This window comes from Panicum virgatum, chromosome 7K, assembly GCF_016808335.1.
Source record: "Panicum virgatum strain AP13 chromosome 7K, P.virgatum_v5, whole genome shotgun sequence".
NCBI lineage: Eukaryota > Viridiplantae > Streptophyta > Magnoliopsida > Poales > Poaceae > Panicum > Panicum virgatum.
The window spans coordinates 44,956,757-44,972,059 of NC_053142.1; the positions used below are offsets into that span (position 1 = coordinate 44,956,757).

The following is a 15,303-nucleotide window of genomic DNA, read 5'->3' on the forward strand; positions in this document are numbered from 1 at the left end:
GTATTCGACTCCCTATGGGAATGAATATTTTGGGATTTAATGGTATTGTGCATTCAATGGTAGGCGACGTTCCCGTCGACAGCGTGACGCCTATGGTGATTTCATCAATCTCGAGAATTTGCCGGCTTAATCTTCGAAGATGTTCATAGAGGTAGAATTTGCGTACGTATGTTCATAGGGGTGTGAGTGTGCGTGCGTTATGAGTGTCAGAGTTGTACTGTGTGATTAAAAAAACCGTCATCAGCTCTCGATTTCTTTATTACAGCGCATTACATGTGTCCTATTCGCATCGATGCCATCAAGATCCATCTTCAGACACTGTGATCCTTGAGCTGCGCTATGTCAGCCTTTCATGCTGCACCTCTAACAGCAACCGCATTATTGGCTTTGTTTGGTTTACCAGGGCAATTTGTTTTAGAAAAAAATCTTATATGCATGAAGTACTAAACAAAATTTATTTGTAAAATTTTTTCACAGATGGGTGCAACTTTGCGCGATGAATCTAATGAGCCTAATTAATTCATGATTGTCTACAGTAATGCTACAGTAACCATTCTTTAATCGTGCGGTCAAATACCTCTTTAGATTCGTCTCGCGAAGTAGCGCAGAATTTGTGGAGTTAGTTTTGTAAACTGTCTTTATTTAATATCCGAAATTAATGATAAAAGTTAGCTACAGTACCTAACGCTACTAAACCAAACAGGGCCATGCTTCAGCCCTGTCTGATGAGCTACAGCCTGCAGGCGACTGTCCCCGCTGGTATGTTACAGTAGTATATGCTCAGCAGAAGCTTGCATTAGTAACAGGGCACGTGATTTGTGAGTTCATTTCATTTCGTGAACTTTTAAGCTGCTGTTATGTTGAGACCTCGAGTGCGGAGTGCCTTTTCTTCGTGAACAACATTGGGGGTGGAGGATCCCCACCTACATTTCATAGTCAATGATGGATACATGGCTGAAGGCCCGGCATACCGAGCAGAGATTACAGGAACGGCGAAGGGATACAACTCGGAACACAAGAGCGCCAGCAGAGTGGATGGAGACTGCAAAGATCGAGATCTTCAGTTGGTTGGTGGTGCAGCACCGCCCCGACCTTCTGAATTTCTCTTCGCATGTTCTCCGGCCCTCCGAGCTGGCTCTTCTGTTCGGTTCGTATTTCACTAGGTTTTGCCTCGTATTTGTTTTTACAGTTTGTACATTCAGAGTATACAGTTACTAGTCTGGTAGGAGAAAAACCGTACGTATTTCATTCCACGAAAGCAAGAACTACAGCCGAAGTTCGAGGCCAGAAGAAGCGGTGGCGACGCCGTACGGGCATCCACTGATCCATGGCCGGTGGCTCTACAGTTCTAGCCTTGGAGGACACTACGTATAGTAGTAGTAGTAGTAGTTTGAGCAAAAAAAAAAGAGCCCGAGCCAATCGCCTGGCCGTGTAACTTACGCACTAGCGCAACCGATCCCTAAAACCGAAAGGATTCCGTATTGCGTGCTGCGCGCGTCGGAGCAGAGCTCGCGGAGAACGACTGGTCCCCGCGCGGCGCGGCGCGACGCGACGCGCCCGGTCCGCGGACCGAGCGCGCACGGCGCTGCGTGGCGCGGCGGGGACGCGGGGAGTGGTGGCGCGCTCGTTCCTCAGACGCGCAGCGCGGGCGCCCGCGCGAAGCCGGCGTCGACCCAGGGGTTGGCGTCCATGCCGGGCTTCCGCGGCTGCGGTTGCTGGTGGTGGTGGTGGTGTTGAGGGTGGTGATGGTGGTGGTGGTGCCGGTTCTCCTTGCTGCGCGCGGACAGCGCGTGCGCCGCCGCGCGCTTCTTCCGCCGGTGCTTCGCCCTGTCCACCTCGATCTGCTGCTGCCGGCACTCCTCGCTGCAGAACGGCGTGTCACCTCTGCAGATCGGGGCACGCATCGACATTTGGTGAAAAAAAACAAGTAAACAACAACAAAAGGAAAAGCTGTGGTGGTGAGACATCTATCGTCCATGGCGCGGCGACCTGTACATGAAGATGTCGCCGGAGAGCGACTTGGCGCAGAGGGAGCACTCCTCGAGGAAGTGGTGGATCTGGACGACGTCCGCCTCGTGGACGTAGAACATGGACGACGGTTTCATGGCACCGCTCCCCTTCATGTCCGCCGGCCCGCGTCGGCGTCGCTGGGGGACGAAGAGGGGGCACCGCCGCGCGAGGCGAGGCCTGGCACCGGGATCCCAAGGAGCTCGGCTTGGTTGCGGGACTCCCTCGCTGGCCGCGCCGCGTAGAAATAGTGCACCCTCCCGGCGCGCCTATTCTTAGCACCGAACGAAGGAGAGGCTGCATGTTCGCGGTCGCCGGGAGCCGGAGATATGAATAGGCGCCGGCCATGGCCGAATTGACCACAGGCAACTCGATCGTGCCTTGAGTCTTGACACACGAGGGAATTTGACGAGCTCCAGATCGACGGGCCACTCATTGGATCGACGCTCCTGTCGTCTTAGCAAAGGGGAACATAAATTATTAGCGATGTCAGTGGGCAACTCGATCGTGCCTTGAGTCTTGACACACGAGGGAACATGCTCTCGCTTGCACTGCCAGCTTGGGCCTGCACATCCTCGACATGCGCCAGTGAAACGGCAAGCTGACCGCGTCAACGCTCTCTCTCTCTCTTTCTCGGTAATTTTTAAATAGGGAAAAAATTACACAGTGATTATTACACATCACACGTACGAACCCCAATTTTCTACTACCGAGGCCACTGTCTCGGCAAGGAGAAACGAGGGCATCTCTGCTCCGAGAGAAAACATTCCCATCGCCTTCACCGCGCGTCTTCCACCTCCCCAGACGACAAGAGCAAGCGCAAATCGTTTCTCTATACCGGCCGGGCGCCATTAAAAACCACTGGCGGCGTTCCGACCATGTCCGCCTCCAAGAGGTCGACGGTCCACTCCCGTCCAACGCCGAGACGTCAACAACAGGGCGCCACAGCGACGCCCGTGCTCGTCTCTAGACCTGGGCATGGGTCACCCGACCCGAACAACCCGCCCGAAAAAAACCCGACCCGACCCGAGCTACGTGGCGGGTGGGCGCGGGCCGTATTTTTTGACCCGCAACAATCAACGGGTCGGCCACGGGCCGTGATTTTTGACCCAAAACCCGACCCAACCCGAAAAACCCGACCCAAAGGGCAAAAAACCCGACCCAACCCGAAAAAAACCTGACCCGACACGCTCGCGCAGGGTGCACGGGCCAACCCGACCCGACCCGGTGATAGGTACGGGTCGGGCGCGGGCCGTCCTATGCGACCCGTGACCCGACCTTGACCCGACCCGAACCCGACCCGACCCGACGTTTGCCCAGGTCTACTCGTCTCCTTCCTGGCATCCCCGGACCACGGCAAAGCCAGCCGGGGCATTGTCACGGCCCACGGGCCGACTGGGCCGCGCGGGGTAGCGTACGTAGAGTCCGAGAAGAGTAATTTCGGTTCGAACTTTTTGCGCGAAGCAGGATGAAAACGTAAAAGAGTTATTTAGCAGGTGTGGTTTACTCAACATGTAGAGTAGATCATAGCCGTTATCTCGGGCCGGGTCGTTACATGGGTATCAGAGCCAAACTCTCGCGGTTTCACGCCACATACAGGTAGAAGTGCACGTACATGAGCACGTGCGCGCGTGGGGACACAGATGTCACCGGCATGGTTCGACGAGGACGTCGAATCATAACGGGGAAGATTGTCACGGCCCACAGGCCGACTGGCCGCGCGGGGGTACTGTAGCGCACGATTAACGGGGGGAGATTGTCACAGCCCACGGGCCGACTGGCCGCGCGGGTTACTGTAGTGCAGCGGCACAATACTTTCCAGTTTAGTCCCGTATTGGTAACAGAACAAAAGATAGACCAGTTTATAAACCTGAGCCTGGGAAGCTAGTAACTCCGATTCGATTTTTTTGTGCGAAGCGAGGACGAAAACATAAAAGAGTTCAATGGCTGTTGGTTGGCGCGCGGCCGGCCGGGGACGCCAGAGCGGCATGCGTGAGGAGGCCGCCGCTCGCCACGGCGCATGGCAGCACGTGCGGCGCCGGCGTGGGTGCCCCCCGAACCACCGGCACCGGGCGAGACGCCACTCGCGCCGTGCTCCTCCCTTCCTTACGGCCAAAGGCAGGCAGCGGGGATGCGCTCGTGGAGCGCGGAGGAGCGGAGGCCTGGCCGGGGCGGCCGGAACGTGGCGGGCGGAATCCGAGTCGTTTGTTTAAGGCCTTAGATTGCACGAAAGGATTCCCGGAGGAACATGGGCGCCAACTCGCCGGGGGTTGGGGGTGAATGTGGATGAAATCTACGGCCTGGCCGAGAAAGATTTTTGTTTAGCATCGGTGCCAACATGCTTTGCGTAAGATTAGTTTTTGTTCGCGGTGGCTGAGCTCGGCTGCTCGAGCGCGAGGTCACGTGGAGGCTGACATGCGGGCCCCGAACCGGAGCTATGGTTCCGGGGGTCCACCTGACAGGGATGGTTAGTGGGTGTGTTAGGAAAGACTGGGAGCGTTAACAGTGCATTTTTTGGGTATAAAAATCGCCATTGTTGGTGGTAGCTGGTGGGATGACATCAGGCAAGTAAAGCTTCCAGGAAGCAGGCATCATGGGTGACATGATGCTCAGCTTGCTTCGCGAGTTCTTTAATTATTACTGCCACCGTGTTCCTTTTCTTCGTGGAGCAACCGTCAGATTCACAGGTTCAAGGTCAAGTTTTCAGCACTAACGAACGGACTCGAAGAACAGATTCTCCCTAGATTTGCTTCTCTCTTCTTCCATTTTTTTTGTTTCAGAAATCTCCATGGCTTTGCTGCCATTACTTCTGCATTCCTCGTCCACAGTAACAACTGAGCAATTGGCCGCTTCAGCTGTCATCTTCAACGAAGAACTTCCCCAAAACATCATTTCACAACAAATCATATGATACCGTTGCGGCAATAAGCGGGGAAAAAAAACATCAAAGCGAGAGATCACCAATGCATCGGAAGGAAAAGTAGAAGACAACTGAAGCTGATGATGAGAAATATGAGAGTGCTCTTTGTGCCTCTCACTTCTTTTCATATCGACAGGTAGGTTACACGCAAACCCACAAACGACCGCGGCACAAGATGCTCGCACGCACACTTTTTTTTTTTGGGAAAATTCGATTCATGCCCCCACAACTCCGTGAAATTGGGTCAATGGCATGATTTTCAACATGAGATCCAATTTCAAGAAATTGGAGTGGCATGGATCCAACTGACCCTTTTTTTTTTGGTTCCGTGCAATAGTCCAGAGGAACAGAACCAGCACTAATTCACAGACAAATCAACCCCTCCATCTCCACCTTTCAGAGATCAAAAGGAGGAGCTGGTTCGGTTTCATCAACAGAGACGCAGCCGCTTCGGCGCTCCCTCTCTCTGCCCTCCGCCCGGGCTTGTGCTGCGGCCTGTGGCCTTCGCCTCCGTGGAGCTAGCGATCCGCGCGTGATTTCCAGACGCGTCGTGCTTCGGTTCTTGAGATACAGCTAAATCCTACTACGTTTTCCGGTGCTCAAAAATTTTTGCAATCACCACGCCCAGATGGGGATCCTCTGGGGGCTCTGCTTCTGCTGCCGCTGCCGCTGCTGCTCGGCCCTCCCCGTCTGCTTCAGCCGCTGCTCCCTCGCCTCGTCGATCTCGATCTGCTCCTGCCGGCACTCCTCGCTGCAGAACGGCATGTCACCTCTGCGATAAGGGAAAAAACGACCGCGCTGCCGTCAGCTCAGCAAACCGTTCATTCCTGATCCTCTCAGAGGATCTCTTACAGGGAAAAAAAAAGGGATTGATCTCAAGTGATCGGGCCAGCACGGTGCTTCTGCTCACCTGTACATGAAGATGTCTCTGTTGCCGGAGAGGAGCTTGCGGCAGCGGAAGCAGATGTCGAGGAAGTGGTGGTGGCCGTGGAGCTCGTCGGCGTCGTCACAGGGGTCGCAGAACATGCGTCCCGGCCGCCTCGGCGAGGCCGCCGGCTTCAGAGGGGTGGCGGAGTGGCCGGAGAAGCCAGCCTCGAGGTCGCCGTAGGCGTCCACGGAGACGGGGTTGTAGTGCGCCATTCCCTTGGCGGCTTAATTGGCCCTGTTTGCCTCGGCGAATTGGTGATCTGCTTTCTCTTGTCCGGGTGGGAAAAGGGGAGCGATGGAGTGCGAGGAAGACGAGAGGGAGGGGCTTTATATTTTGGAGGGAGATGCGGACGGGGAGCGGGGCACTTGACATTTTGGCCCCTCTGTTCCCTGTTAAAATTTAGAAGTGGCCCTTCGCATCTTTAAAGCCCAAGTGGAACTATGAATTTGCAGAATTGCCCTGGGTGGTGCAACACCAATTTTTTTGAGTATAGCTTTGTGTTCTCTTATAGATGGCGAAATCGACGATATATTCCAACTAGAACTTGTCTCCGTGGTAATTAACTATGTTCTCATTTTAACTGTGATATTTTGACAAGTTTATGTGGATTTTACCGCTCTTTTATCTGTGACATGTTTGAACACACATCCCTATTGGGAGGCATGTTACTCATGTCAACCGGGATGAGTAAACTAGCATCGGTGTGTCAAATTTATAAACTGTCTAAGCCCGCAAAGTTTATTGATGGACATACGCCTATGCTTTTTGAACAAGTATACGCGTACGCTGATCTCATTCACAAAAACGACAGCACAGTAATTAAAGAGCCACTTGGGGGAAAATACTTCACCTAAAACAAAAGGGACCTATAACATTGGTTTTCTTACACGGAAATACTCCGTGTGCAAGGAGTAGTTTATACGCGAGAGAGAGAGAGAGAGAGAGAGATACTACTCCTAGATTCTCCTCACAAATCCTGAATGCACTTGACACACACTCGCACACACAAGTATTCTCTCCTTGCATTATTCCACCTCGCGAAAAATGATTTGGCACGCATAGCAGAGCGCCCCCTTTGGCTAGAAGCTGGTGTTAAAGCAAATGACCAAGTTGCACGGCCACCCACAAAGACCCCTGGCCGGCTGGCCCCCCTCATTGGCTTGGTCCTGCTGTGAATCATCAGGTTGCCCAGAGCAAGCAAAACCGGGCGGCGAGCGTACGGCACCGGCACTGTTCCAAGTTCCCAACGAGCGAGCTCATGGCCTCATGGGTCCGATCCAACCGACCACTTGACACCTTTTTTTTGAAATTATTGACACCAATTTTATTTCCTCCGCTTTTCCGCTCACCCGGCGGGGCTGTGTTTAGATCCTACGAAATCCTGCAAAATTGGCACTGTAGGGAACTGTAGCATTTTTTGTTTGTTTGTGGTAAATATTATGCTACTATAGAGTAACTAGGCTCAAAAAATTCGTCTCGAAATATACATCTAAACTGTGAAATTAGTTATTTTATTTATCTACATTTCATACTCCATGCATGCGTTTTTTGGTACATTTAATGATTCGATGTGATGGGAATTTTGGAAATTTTAGAGTAAGTTGGGGTAACTAAACACAGCCCCGATTTGGTTTGGCGCTTTCGTCGCACAGGAGCGCACGTCACATCCCGATCTCATGGATTGCGAATAATCCCGGCTCGATGTGCCGCTGCTCGTCACTCGCTCCACGGTGGTTGGCTCCTGCTCTCTTGGCGCCTGGCTCCATCCCCTGATGACCGATCGATCTCACATCCATCACCTGCACTTATAAACTAAACTAAACCAGAACGGCTTGTGTGGCCTGCTTGATTTGACGGCGCTCCTGCTCCTGCTCGCTGGCTCCACGGAGGCCTCTCTCCCAATTGCCAATTTGCCATGGAGGTAGGGTCTTTGTCGCATCGTGTTGATGGTGTGTAGCGTGCGGGCGGCCGTGTGGATGATTGGCCACTTTTTCTAGGCGTGCCATGCAACCGGCTCGATAAAAAAGGCGAAGCCATGGGTGCGTGCATGATTACACGGGAAAACGAATATCGTCGGATCGATGTCGCGGGGGGTGATATGGGTACTCGACAGCAACTGGCGTGATCCAATGGGTTGGGTTTGCTTGTGACCTGAAATCTATGAACTCGATGGAGTGAGGAGGTTCACCTGTTTCATCAGGTCTGTTAGACGCGCTACTTGCAAGACCAGGATGGACTATATATATAACATGGTGGAGTAGATTTGGTTAGTGACAATCAGTTTGAGAGATACAGTTCAGGGGGGCTAGCTTGTCCAGAGAATTTGTTTAGGGAAGACACATTTATCTCCGATGTCAGTGCCAACAAAAAACAAAACTTGTTGTTAAACCTTTCGGCATGATATATGTATAGATTGACCGGTAATTGTTGGTTCGAAAAATCCAGAGTAGGTGTAACATATGACGTTGAATTAAGATTTCTGACACTAGCTTAATTATCTGCAATCTGCTGACTGGGAAGGAATTATGATGCAATTATGTTGCTGTTTGTTGAAGCCCTACCGAAATGATGAAGTTTCACCTTAACATTGTTTAACCTCTTTTCAGTTGTATTACTATTTCTCTAAAATAATCCGAAGAAAGAAGGAAATGCGGGATTAGCACTAAATTTATCTGCCATTCCTGGTACTTCGAAGTCTAATGCACTGCTCATATGGATGGAGGAAAATCATGTCTAGTCATACGCGTCGGCAAGATTTTATGGGAAAATTACTCCAATTCTCTACTTCAACCCATGTGTAATGGGAGAGAATGGCTTTATCCAAACAAGTACCAAGAGACATTTATCCGACGGCATGAGCAATTCATGGGTCCCTTCTCCCTTGTATAGTTGTATTACAATTACCACTTACCACTTCTTTTTCTCTATAACAACTGGTTGCATTTCCTATTTAGGAGAGGTAACTTGCAGTGTACAACTCAAGGACTAGTGTAAAAATACAAGATAATAGAGGACATATACAAATACATAAGTTATACGGGCCCTTTCTGCAAAATAGCTATTTTTTAAAGAGCCTATGTTGAGTGCCTATACATCATATACATACAGTATCAAGGTCGCTTTCTTTGACACCCAATACATTGGATGGAACCTGTCATGATAAAAAAGAATCCTTCGCCATCAAGCTCTTGTGAAGGCAACATTTCTAATTATTTTTTCTTTTTTTTTAAAAAAAATAAACAACAGATCAGAGCAATTCAAGTCATCAACCACCTTGATCAAGTGGGAGTAGGTTCCATGTTAATGATGTCAATAATTGGCTATTTTTTACCAGTTTTTCCTGGCCTATTTTCTTCGCTCACTGGTCATCTCACTCGCTCCATAAATTAATTAAAAACGGCACCTCTTAAATTTGAACAAGTACAGGATCCTTTCCGCCCCAGGATTTGTTTATACAGACAAAAAAATAAAGAAAACTTTTGATTACCAGCCGGTGGTTTCATCGACGGGCTTGACGGATACGTGTTTTGTTCCGGCCCGGGCGCGTCGCTTTCAGCTGCAAATGAAGCCGGGGGCCAGCGCACGCAGTATCGTGCGGGGGTCGCCGTCGCCATCGCCGGGGCAGTGACCGCGACACCCTCTCCCGTCCCCAGCCTTGTGCAGATTTCTTGGGCCTTTTCGACGAGGCTGCTGTCGCCAACCAGCAAATCGCAAGATTCACCACAGGGAACAACAGGGAAAAAGGACGGCCCCTGATGCACCAAGTGCAGCATGTCGACATGCCGGCCTGGAGCTGTGCGTGCTGGGCCCCGCATGTTCTTCTTGGAGACTTGGACGGCCGTTAAATTTTTGGCACGGGTACCCCGTGCTCCAGATGATAGAAAAATGCTCAAGATTCAAGACCTAGTAAGCATCGTTAGCGAGCTGGTTTGACGCATGGTTATTTCTGACAATATTGTTCCGCAGATGATCAGGTACACTTACCCGGAAAAGAAAATTTTCAAACATGCATGTGTTTTTACTAATACTTTGTAAGCTCTCAAGTCAAAGTTGAACCGCACAAACTAGGCAGGAAAGTGTTGCAGGTGGCAATAGAAGGAAAAAGGAGTGCGATGGGCGAGTTCGGGTTTCAATGCATGTCAGGAGATCAAAGATCCTTGAACCCAACTGCTCCGTCCCCTCCCCTGGTCAAAGAAAGCGTCCTGTTGTGACTAGTACTCACAAGTGGTCACTACACGCAGTGACCACTTGTTTAGGAGTAGATCACTAAACAAGTGGTCACTACACGAAGTCACGCTACTTGACTTAGCGCGGTCAGATGAATGAATTTTTCGGACCCCTGATCAGTGACCACAGAACAGAAAAATCGCTTAGCCATTTACTAGATTCCTGCAAAGAGAAAACTAGAAGGGGGCACAATAATGCAGGCTTGGCTGAGTCACGGGTGACCGATAAAGATTCTTAATTCGTATTGACAAATACCCTTCATATATGTATTCTCAGAGAAATATTCTGAAACGCACCAATATATATCTTGGCGCCAGAATATTGCCCTGATTGATTTTGTCTCCTATCAGAACAGGTAAAACAAAAACACCTAACGGAACCACAGCATGGCCGATAATGGGAATACTCGGGCTGTGTTTAGTTTGCGAAAAAATTAAGTTTTGATATTGTAGCATATTTCGTTGTTATTTGATAACTAATGTCCAATCATGGACTAATTAAACTTAAAATATTCATCTCGTATGAAACAATTATACTACTCCCTCCATTCACTTTTGATAGCTATATTTCAAAAACTTAAATGTTCAAAAATGATAGCTATATTTACTATTGGTATGGGTTATGACAATAAATAGCACTAGTTACAAGGAGTTTCCAGTTAAAACATTGGAGGACCAACAAAAAAGTCTGTTGTATTTATTAGATTGATAAGCACACTTATGATGCCCTTGGTCATTGTGCCATATGGAAATATATCAATCAAAACGGAATGGAGGGAGTATATATTTTCAACTGTATTTAATGCTCCATGTATATGTCCAAAGATTCGATATGACGGGTAGTGTAAGAATTTTTTTTGGAATTAAACGGGCCTCAAAACTAAAGCATCCTAGTTTTCTAACCGCTAACAGGAGGCAAATAAAATTCCATTCGTCTCGACGTTTCTTTTGACGACTGACAAGAGCTATCGAAATTAAAATTGTGCTACCAGAAAACCATGGATTCAGCGCCTCAACCACCCAACAAAGAAGATGCAGAAATGAATTCTCTTCAGTAGCTGTCAGAGTAGCTCCCAAGCAAGCTTCCTGGCTTTGACAAGCTAATTATTCCACCCCAGTGACTCGGTGAGTAACACCGCAGCCCCGTCTCCGTGACCGTGAGTCCGTGGGCGGCCGAGAGAGGAAAGAGTCGAAGATCCTCCTCCAACTGACGAGCGGGCCACAGCTACACTACATGTACGCCCTGGGCTAGACCTAGTGGGGCCCATATGCTGCCTGGGCTTGACTTTTCGCCGCATGATTAACCAGCAAGAACCAAACATGGCCCAGCTGTTTGTTCCCTAAGCACATTCCCTCCAGCTCCTAAACAGCAGCAGCTCTAAGCCTAGTGACAGTACTCGGCTACTCACAGCTGACGCATACACGTGCACGAGGACGCTGGATCTCAAGTCCTCCCAACCGTCACACGTGTACTGGAGCTGGCGGCCTAACCGACCCAATAATCAAACTCCTACTAGCAGTAGTGCAGTACCAATTCCTTGCTTTCCTTGCACACCAGTTAACCCCTATTTTTAAACTAAACTACTAGGCGCCGCGGAATGAGAATTGAGAATCAAACACGAGCACGGATTGTTCCTCTTTGTACCAGCAAAAGAGGAGCTAAACAACGCAGGAAACTGGCCGTGGAGTGGAGCCATGTGCTCGCTCGAATCTACGCAGCATTAGGCATAGGCAGTGAGGCAGCGCCACCCCCCCCCCCCCCCCCCACCACCCCTGGCTTTTGCTTCGGGAGTTTGGGTTAAACAAACGCGGCATTGTTGATCGGTGTCTCACCACGGCCGTTGGCCGGGGCTTTCTGCCCACCTATGGTACGGCGGCAGCGGCACATGGCTAGGCGCGCCAGAGACAGTCGTCGTTCCACGGGCCGGCCACGGATGCCCTCCCCTTTTCTCCCCCGACGGGAAGAATCATGGCGGGTGCTGGCGCGCACGCCATGTCCCGCGTGCGGTGATGGGGCGAGCTTGGGGTGCGTAATCGCTGGCGTCACGGGGGGGTGGGTCGCGAGTAGACCTGGGCATCCTCCGAGCCGGGTCGGGTTCGGGTCGGGCCAAAAAAAGCCCGGTGTTTTTTCTAGCGGCCCGTGCCCGACCCGACCCGGTGGCCGGGCCGTAAAATTGAGCCCGCACCCGACCCGACAGCCAGTCGGGTCGGGTCGGGTCGGGCCGGGCCTATGTAAAATGTCGGGTTCCTTCGGGTTTTTCGGGTTTCGGGTCAAAATTTTTAGCCCGTACCCGGCCCGTCAGTCATACCGGGTCAAAAATTTTGACCCGAGCCCGCCCATCAAACTCTTCGGGTCGGGTCGGGTCGGGCTATTTTCGGGCGGGTTGGGTCGGGTCCGTCGGGTCGGGCAGCCCATGCCCAGGTCTAGTCGCGAGCTTGGGCGTCAAGCCGGGCGAGAGCTGCGTGCCAGGTTGCGCTTCGGGAACGGCGGACATAAAAATTCATCTCTCCAACAGCCAACGCATAAGCACGACGCAAACGTCTGCGCCCTACTACGGCGCGAGCACCTGGCAGCCTCGGCCGCTCCACTACGGCGCTAGCGATTTGCATCGTTGGAGAGAGAATATGCATTTTTGTATCGCCGTTGGTCTCCTAGGCAAAATGCCTGTCTCGTTTGTCTTTTCTGTTGGAGGGTGTTTTTCATCAAAAAAAAAAAACACTGTGCCGGATGCATTTTTGCGTTTGCCTGGCGTTGTTGAAGTCAGTCTTGAGGGTGAAGCACCGCACCTCGCGCGCGCGGCGCTCGAGACTCGTGCCAAGGCTGCTTTGGGGGACCATCTCTCGACTCGAGGGATTCGGGAGCGACGACGCCGTGCGGGGAGGTGGCTTTTGCCGGCGAGGCCTCTCTTTCCGGGAAGCCGCCGGCGGCCTCGTCGAGATCTGCGCCTCCCGCATTGCCTTTCTTTCTTTCTCGGTTTCTTTTTACACAGCACGGGTTTTGTTCGGCGAGGCGAGAGCGCACGCATGGCCGGATACAGTGCACGGGGCTGCGGTATCGCCGGGCTCGCTCCGAAAGTTTTCTCGGGGAGTGCGGTGAACTCGACGACGTGTCCCGTGTCCGGCTCGTGATGCCATTGCTAGGCTGGGACCGGCTGCACGAGTCGTTGTGTGTGTGTGGGCGGCGCCCGTACGGTCGGTGTCAGAGGCGCTTTTTACTGTGGCAAACTGACACACATGTTGGCTTGAAGGTTCATGCACGCGCGTCCGATGCCGCAGGGACCTCACGTGTCACCCGGATCGTGCAAGGTCAAGGTTCTTCGCTTACGGACAACGATGTCACGGAAGACCCAAAAATGCCTTCCTTCCATTTTTCTCCAATTGTACGCAGTTTGCAAAGTTTGCAAATTACTATGTTACTCCCACCATATTCCTCATTTACTGGAGTTTTAATATTCATAAGGAGGCGCAATGTATCATAATGGCAGCGTAATTTCGGAATCCACATTTAGTACTAGTTCCATGTACAGTGGAGTTTGGGAATTTGCATTGCAACATGAACCGGGATTCTATAATATCATATCACAGAAAGATGATATAGCTTACGCAACCTATCGTTTTTTTTTTGAAAAACTTGCAAGAGCACTACTATGTCATTTAAGTGAAGAGAAGCACGCCGAGAGTTGCAACCTATCATTTTCATCAATATTATTTTGCATAGCAACGACGTCCAAGTAATTTGGATTTACTCGGTGGTGTTCTGATTTTCACATGATCACATATGTTGTTGCGGAACTACGAAATGCCATTCCATTATTTCTACAAAATCTCTGCAGCTTCGATTGGAAAAAATAATATGATGATAAAACCCTCCCTAGATGGGGTAAGCCGTTTGCGCAAAATGCGTATTGAACGATGCATCGACGGTCCACACCATGCCAGATCAACAGTGTGCAGTTCAGGGTTTCAGGCAAGGCAAATGCTTTTCCTCAAAATTTGCTCAAATATGGAAACAAGATTCCCAAATGCATTGGATTTACAGAAGGATCAAAGTGGTGTACAATGAAAGCTGAAAAAACACTCGCGCACACCCGATGAGCCAAACTTGAGAGCGTGGAAAAGGGGGTTGTGGTGCCTAGTGGGCGGCTCAGAAGGCCAAAGCCACAAGCAAGCTGATCCGATGAACTTCCTCCCCCAGATCCCAAGGTTCTTCGCTCTCCGGCGCCGATGGGCAGCGGCGCACTGCTCCGGCGGCCGGGCTACGGAGACGGGGAAACCGAACTCCTTTATCCCATCGGCTCCATCGACTGATCTTCAGGTGCAGAAAACTTGCCAACAACACAGAAGCTAGCGGAAGATGTTCCGGGCTTTGCAGGTTCATTCAGGTCGCCACGGACACCTTACTGGACTCGTGGTGGCGCGACGACTCCGCCCTGCCCGAGTACTGCTGCTGCTGCCTCCGGGCGGCGGACCTGGCGGCCTGCCTGGCGCGCATGGCGTCTAGCTGCATCTGCTCGTGGCGGCACTCCTCGCTGCAGAAGGGCGTGTCCCCCATGTACATGAAGATGTCGCTGTCGCGGCCCAGCGGCTTGGCGCAGAGCGCGCACACGTCCAGCGCCGGCGCGCTGGGCTCGCAGAGCGGCTCGGCGTCGAAGAAGAAGGCAGAGGCCATTCTGAGTAGAGGAGTAGGTGCTGCTGCTTCTCTAGCTGGCTGTCGCTGCTTCGGTGGCGGCGGAGGACCGGAGGAGGAGGAAGGTGGAGCCTTGGTGGTGAGGTGAGTTCGGGTTCTGGAGGCCGAGGCCGAGGCCGCGCGGGGTATATATGGGGGAGGGCGACGTGGAGGGCGAGGCCGATGCGGCTGGGTACGGTGCACGGCACGGGTGGGAGAAACAGGGGTCGGGGCGCGGACGAAACGGCCCACGGAGTCAGGCGATACCGCCCGGGACGGGCGGAGCCACCGAACCAGGCCGGGGGGCACGGAATGGAGTGGTTGGGTTCTTTAATTCCGGCGGCATGGTGCAGTGGTTGGCTCGGCCTGACCCAGGGACCCCTCACTGGGGAGAGGAGTTGATGGCCGCCGTGTCCGTGCCGGCGCGCGTGGCCCGCGCGCGGGGCTCCACCGCGACGAGAACGACGCGCGGGCGAGTCACGCTCGACCGCGACGTGGCCCGCCCGCAGTGGGGCGGGGGAAGCCTGGGGTTCCCGAAAGGGACACAGCGGAATCG

The 15,303-nt window shown here is 52.0% G+C and overlaps 3 protein-coding genes across 3 annotated transcripts; all 3 read right to left on the bottom strand.

Moving 5' to 3' along the window:
* Positions 1-889: 889 nt before the first annotated feature.
* LOC120641584 (FCS-Like Zinc finger 1-like) lies at positions 890-2,610 on the bottom strand. Its single transcript, XM_039917761.1, has 2 exons — positions 1,990-2,610; positions 890-1,884 (listed from the first exon to the last, which is right to left on the bottom strand). The coding sequence occupies exons 1-2, from the start codon at positions 2,121-2,123 to the stop codon at positions 1,632-1,634; spliced, it is 387 nt and encodes a 128-aa protein (XP_039773695.1). The 5' UTR covers positions 2,124-2,610; the 3' UTR covers positions 890-1,631.
* A 2,395-nt stretch (positions 2,611-5,005) lies between these two features.
* LOC120641586 (FCS-Like Zinc finger 3-like) lies at positions 5,006-6,164 on the bottom strand. The gene is made up of 3 exons (XM_039917763.1): positions 5,838-6,164; positions 5,238-5,699; positions 5,006-5,117 (listed from the first exon to the last, which is right to left on the bottom strand). Exons 1-2 carry the CDS (start codon positions 6,065-6,067, stop codon positions 5,543-5,545), a joined length of 387 nt encoding a protein of 128 aa, XP_039773697.1. The 5' UTR covers positions 6,068-6,164; the 3' UTR covers positions 5,006-5,117; positions 5,238-5,542.
* A 7,878-nt stretch (positions 6,165-14,042) lies between these two features.
* Positions 14,043-14,877, bottom strand: LOC120641587 (FCS-Like Zinc finger 1-like). Its single transcript, XM_039917764.1, has one exon. The coding sequence runs from the start codon at positions 14,748-14,750 to the stop codon at positions 14,460-14,462; it is 291 nt and encodes a 96-aa protein (XP_039773698.1). The 5' UTR covers positions 14,751-14,877; the 3' UTR covers positions 14,043-14,459.
* Positions 14,878-15,303: the final 426 nt, after the last annotated feature.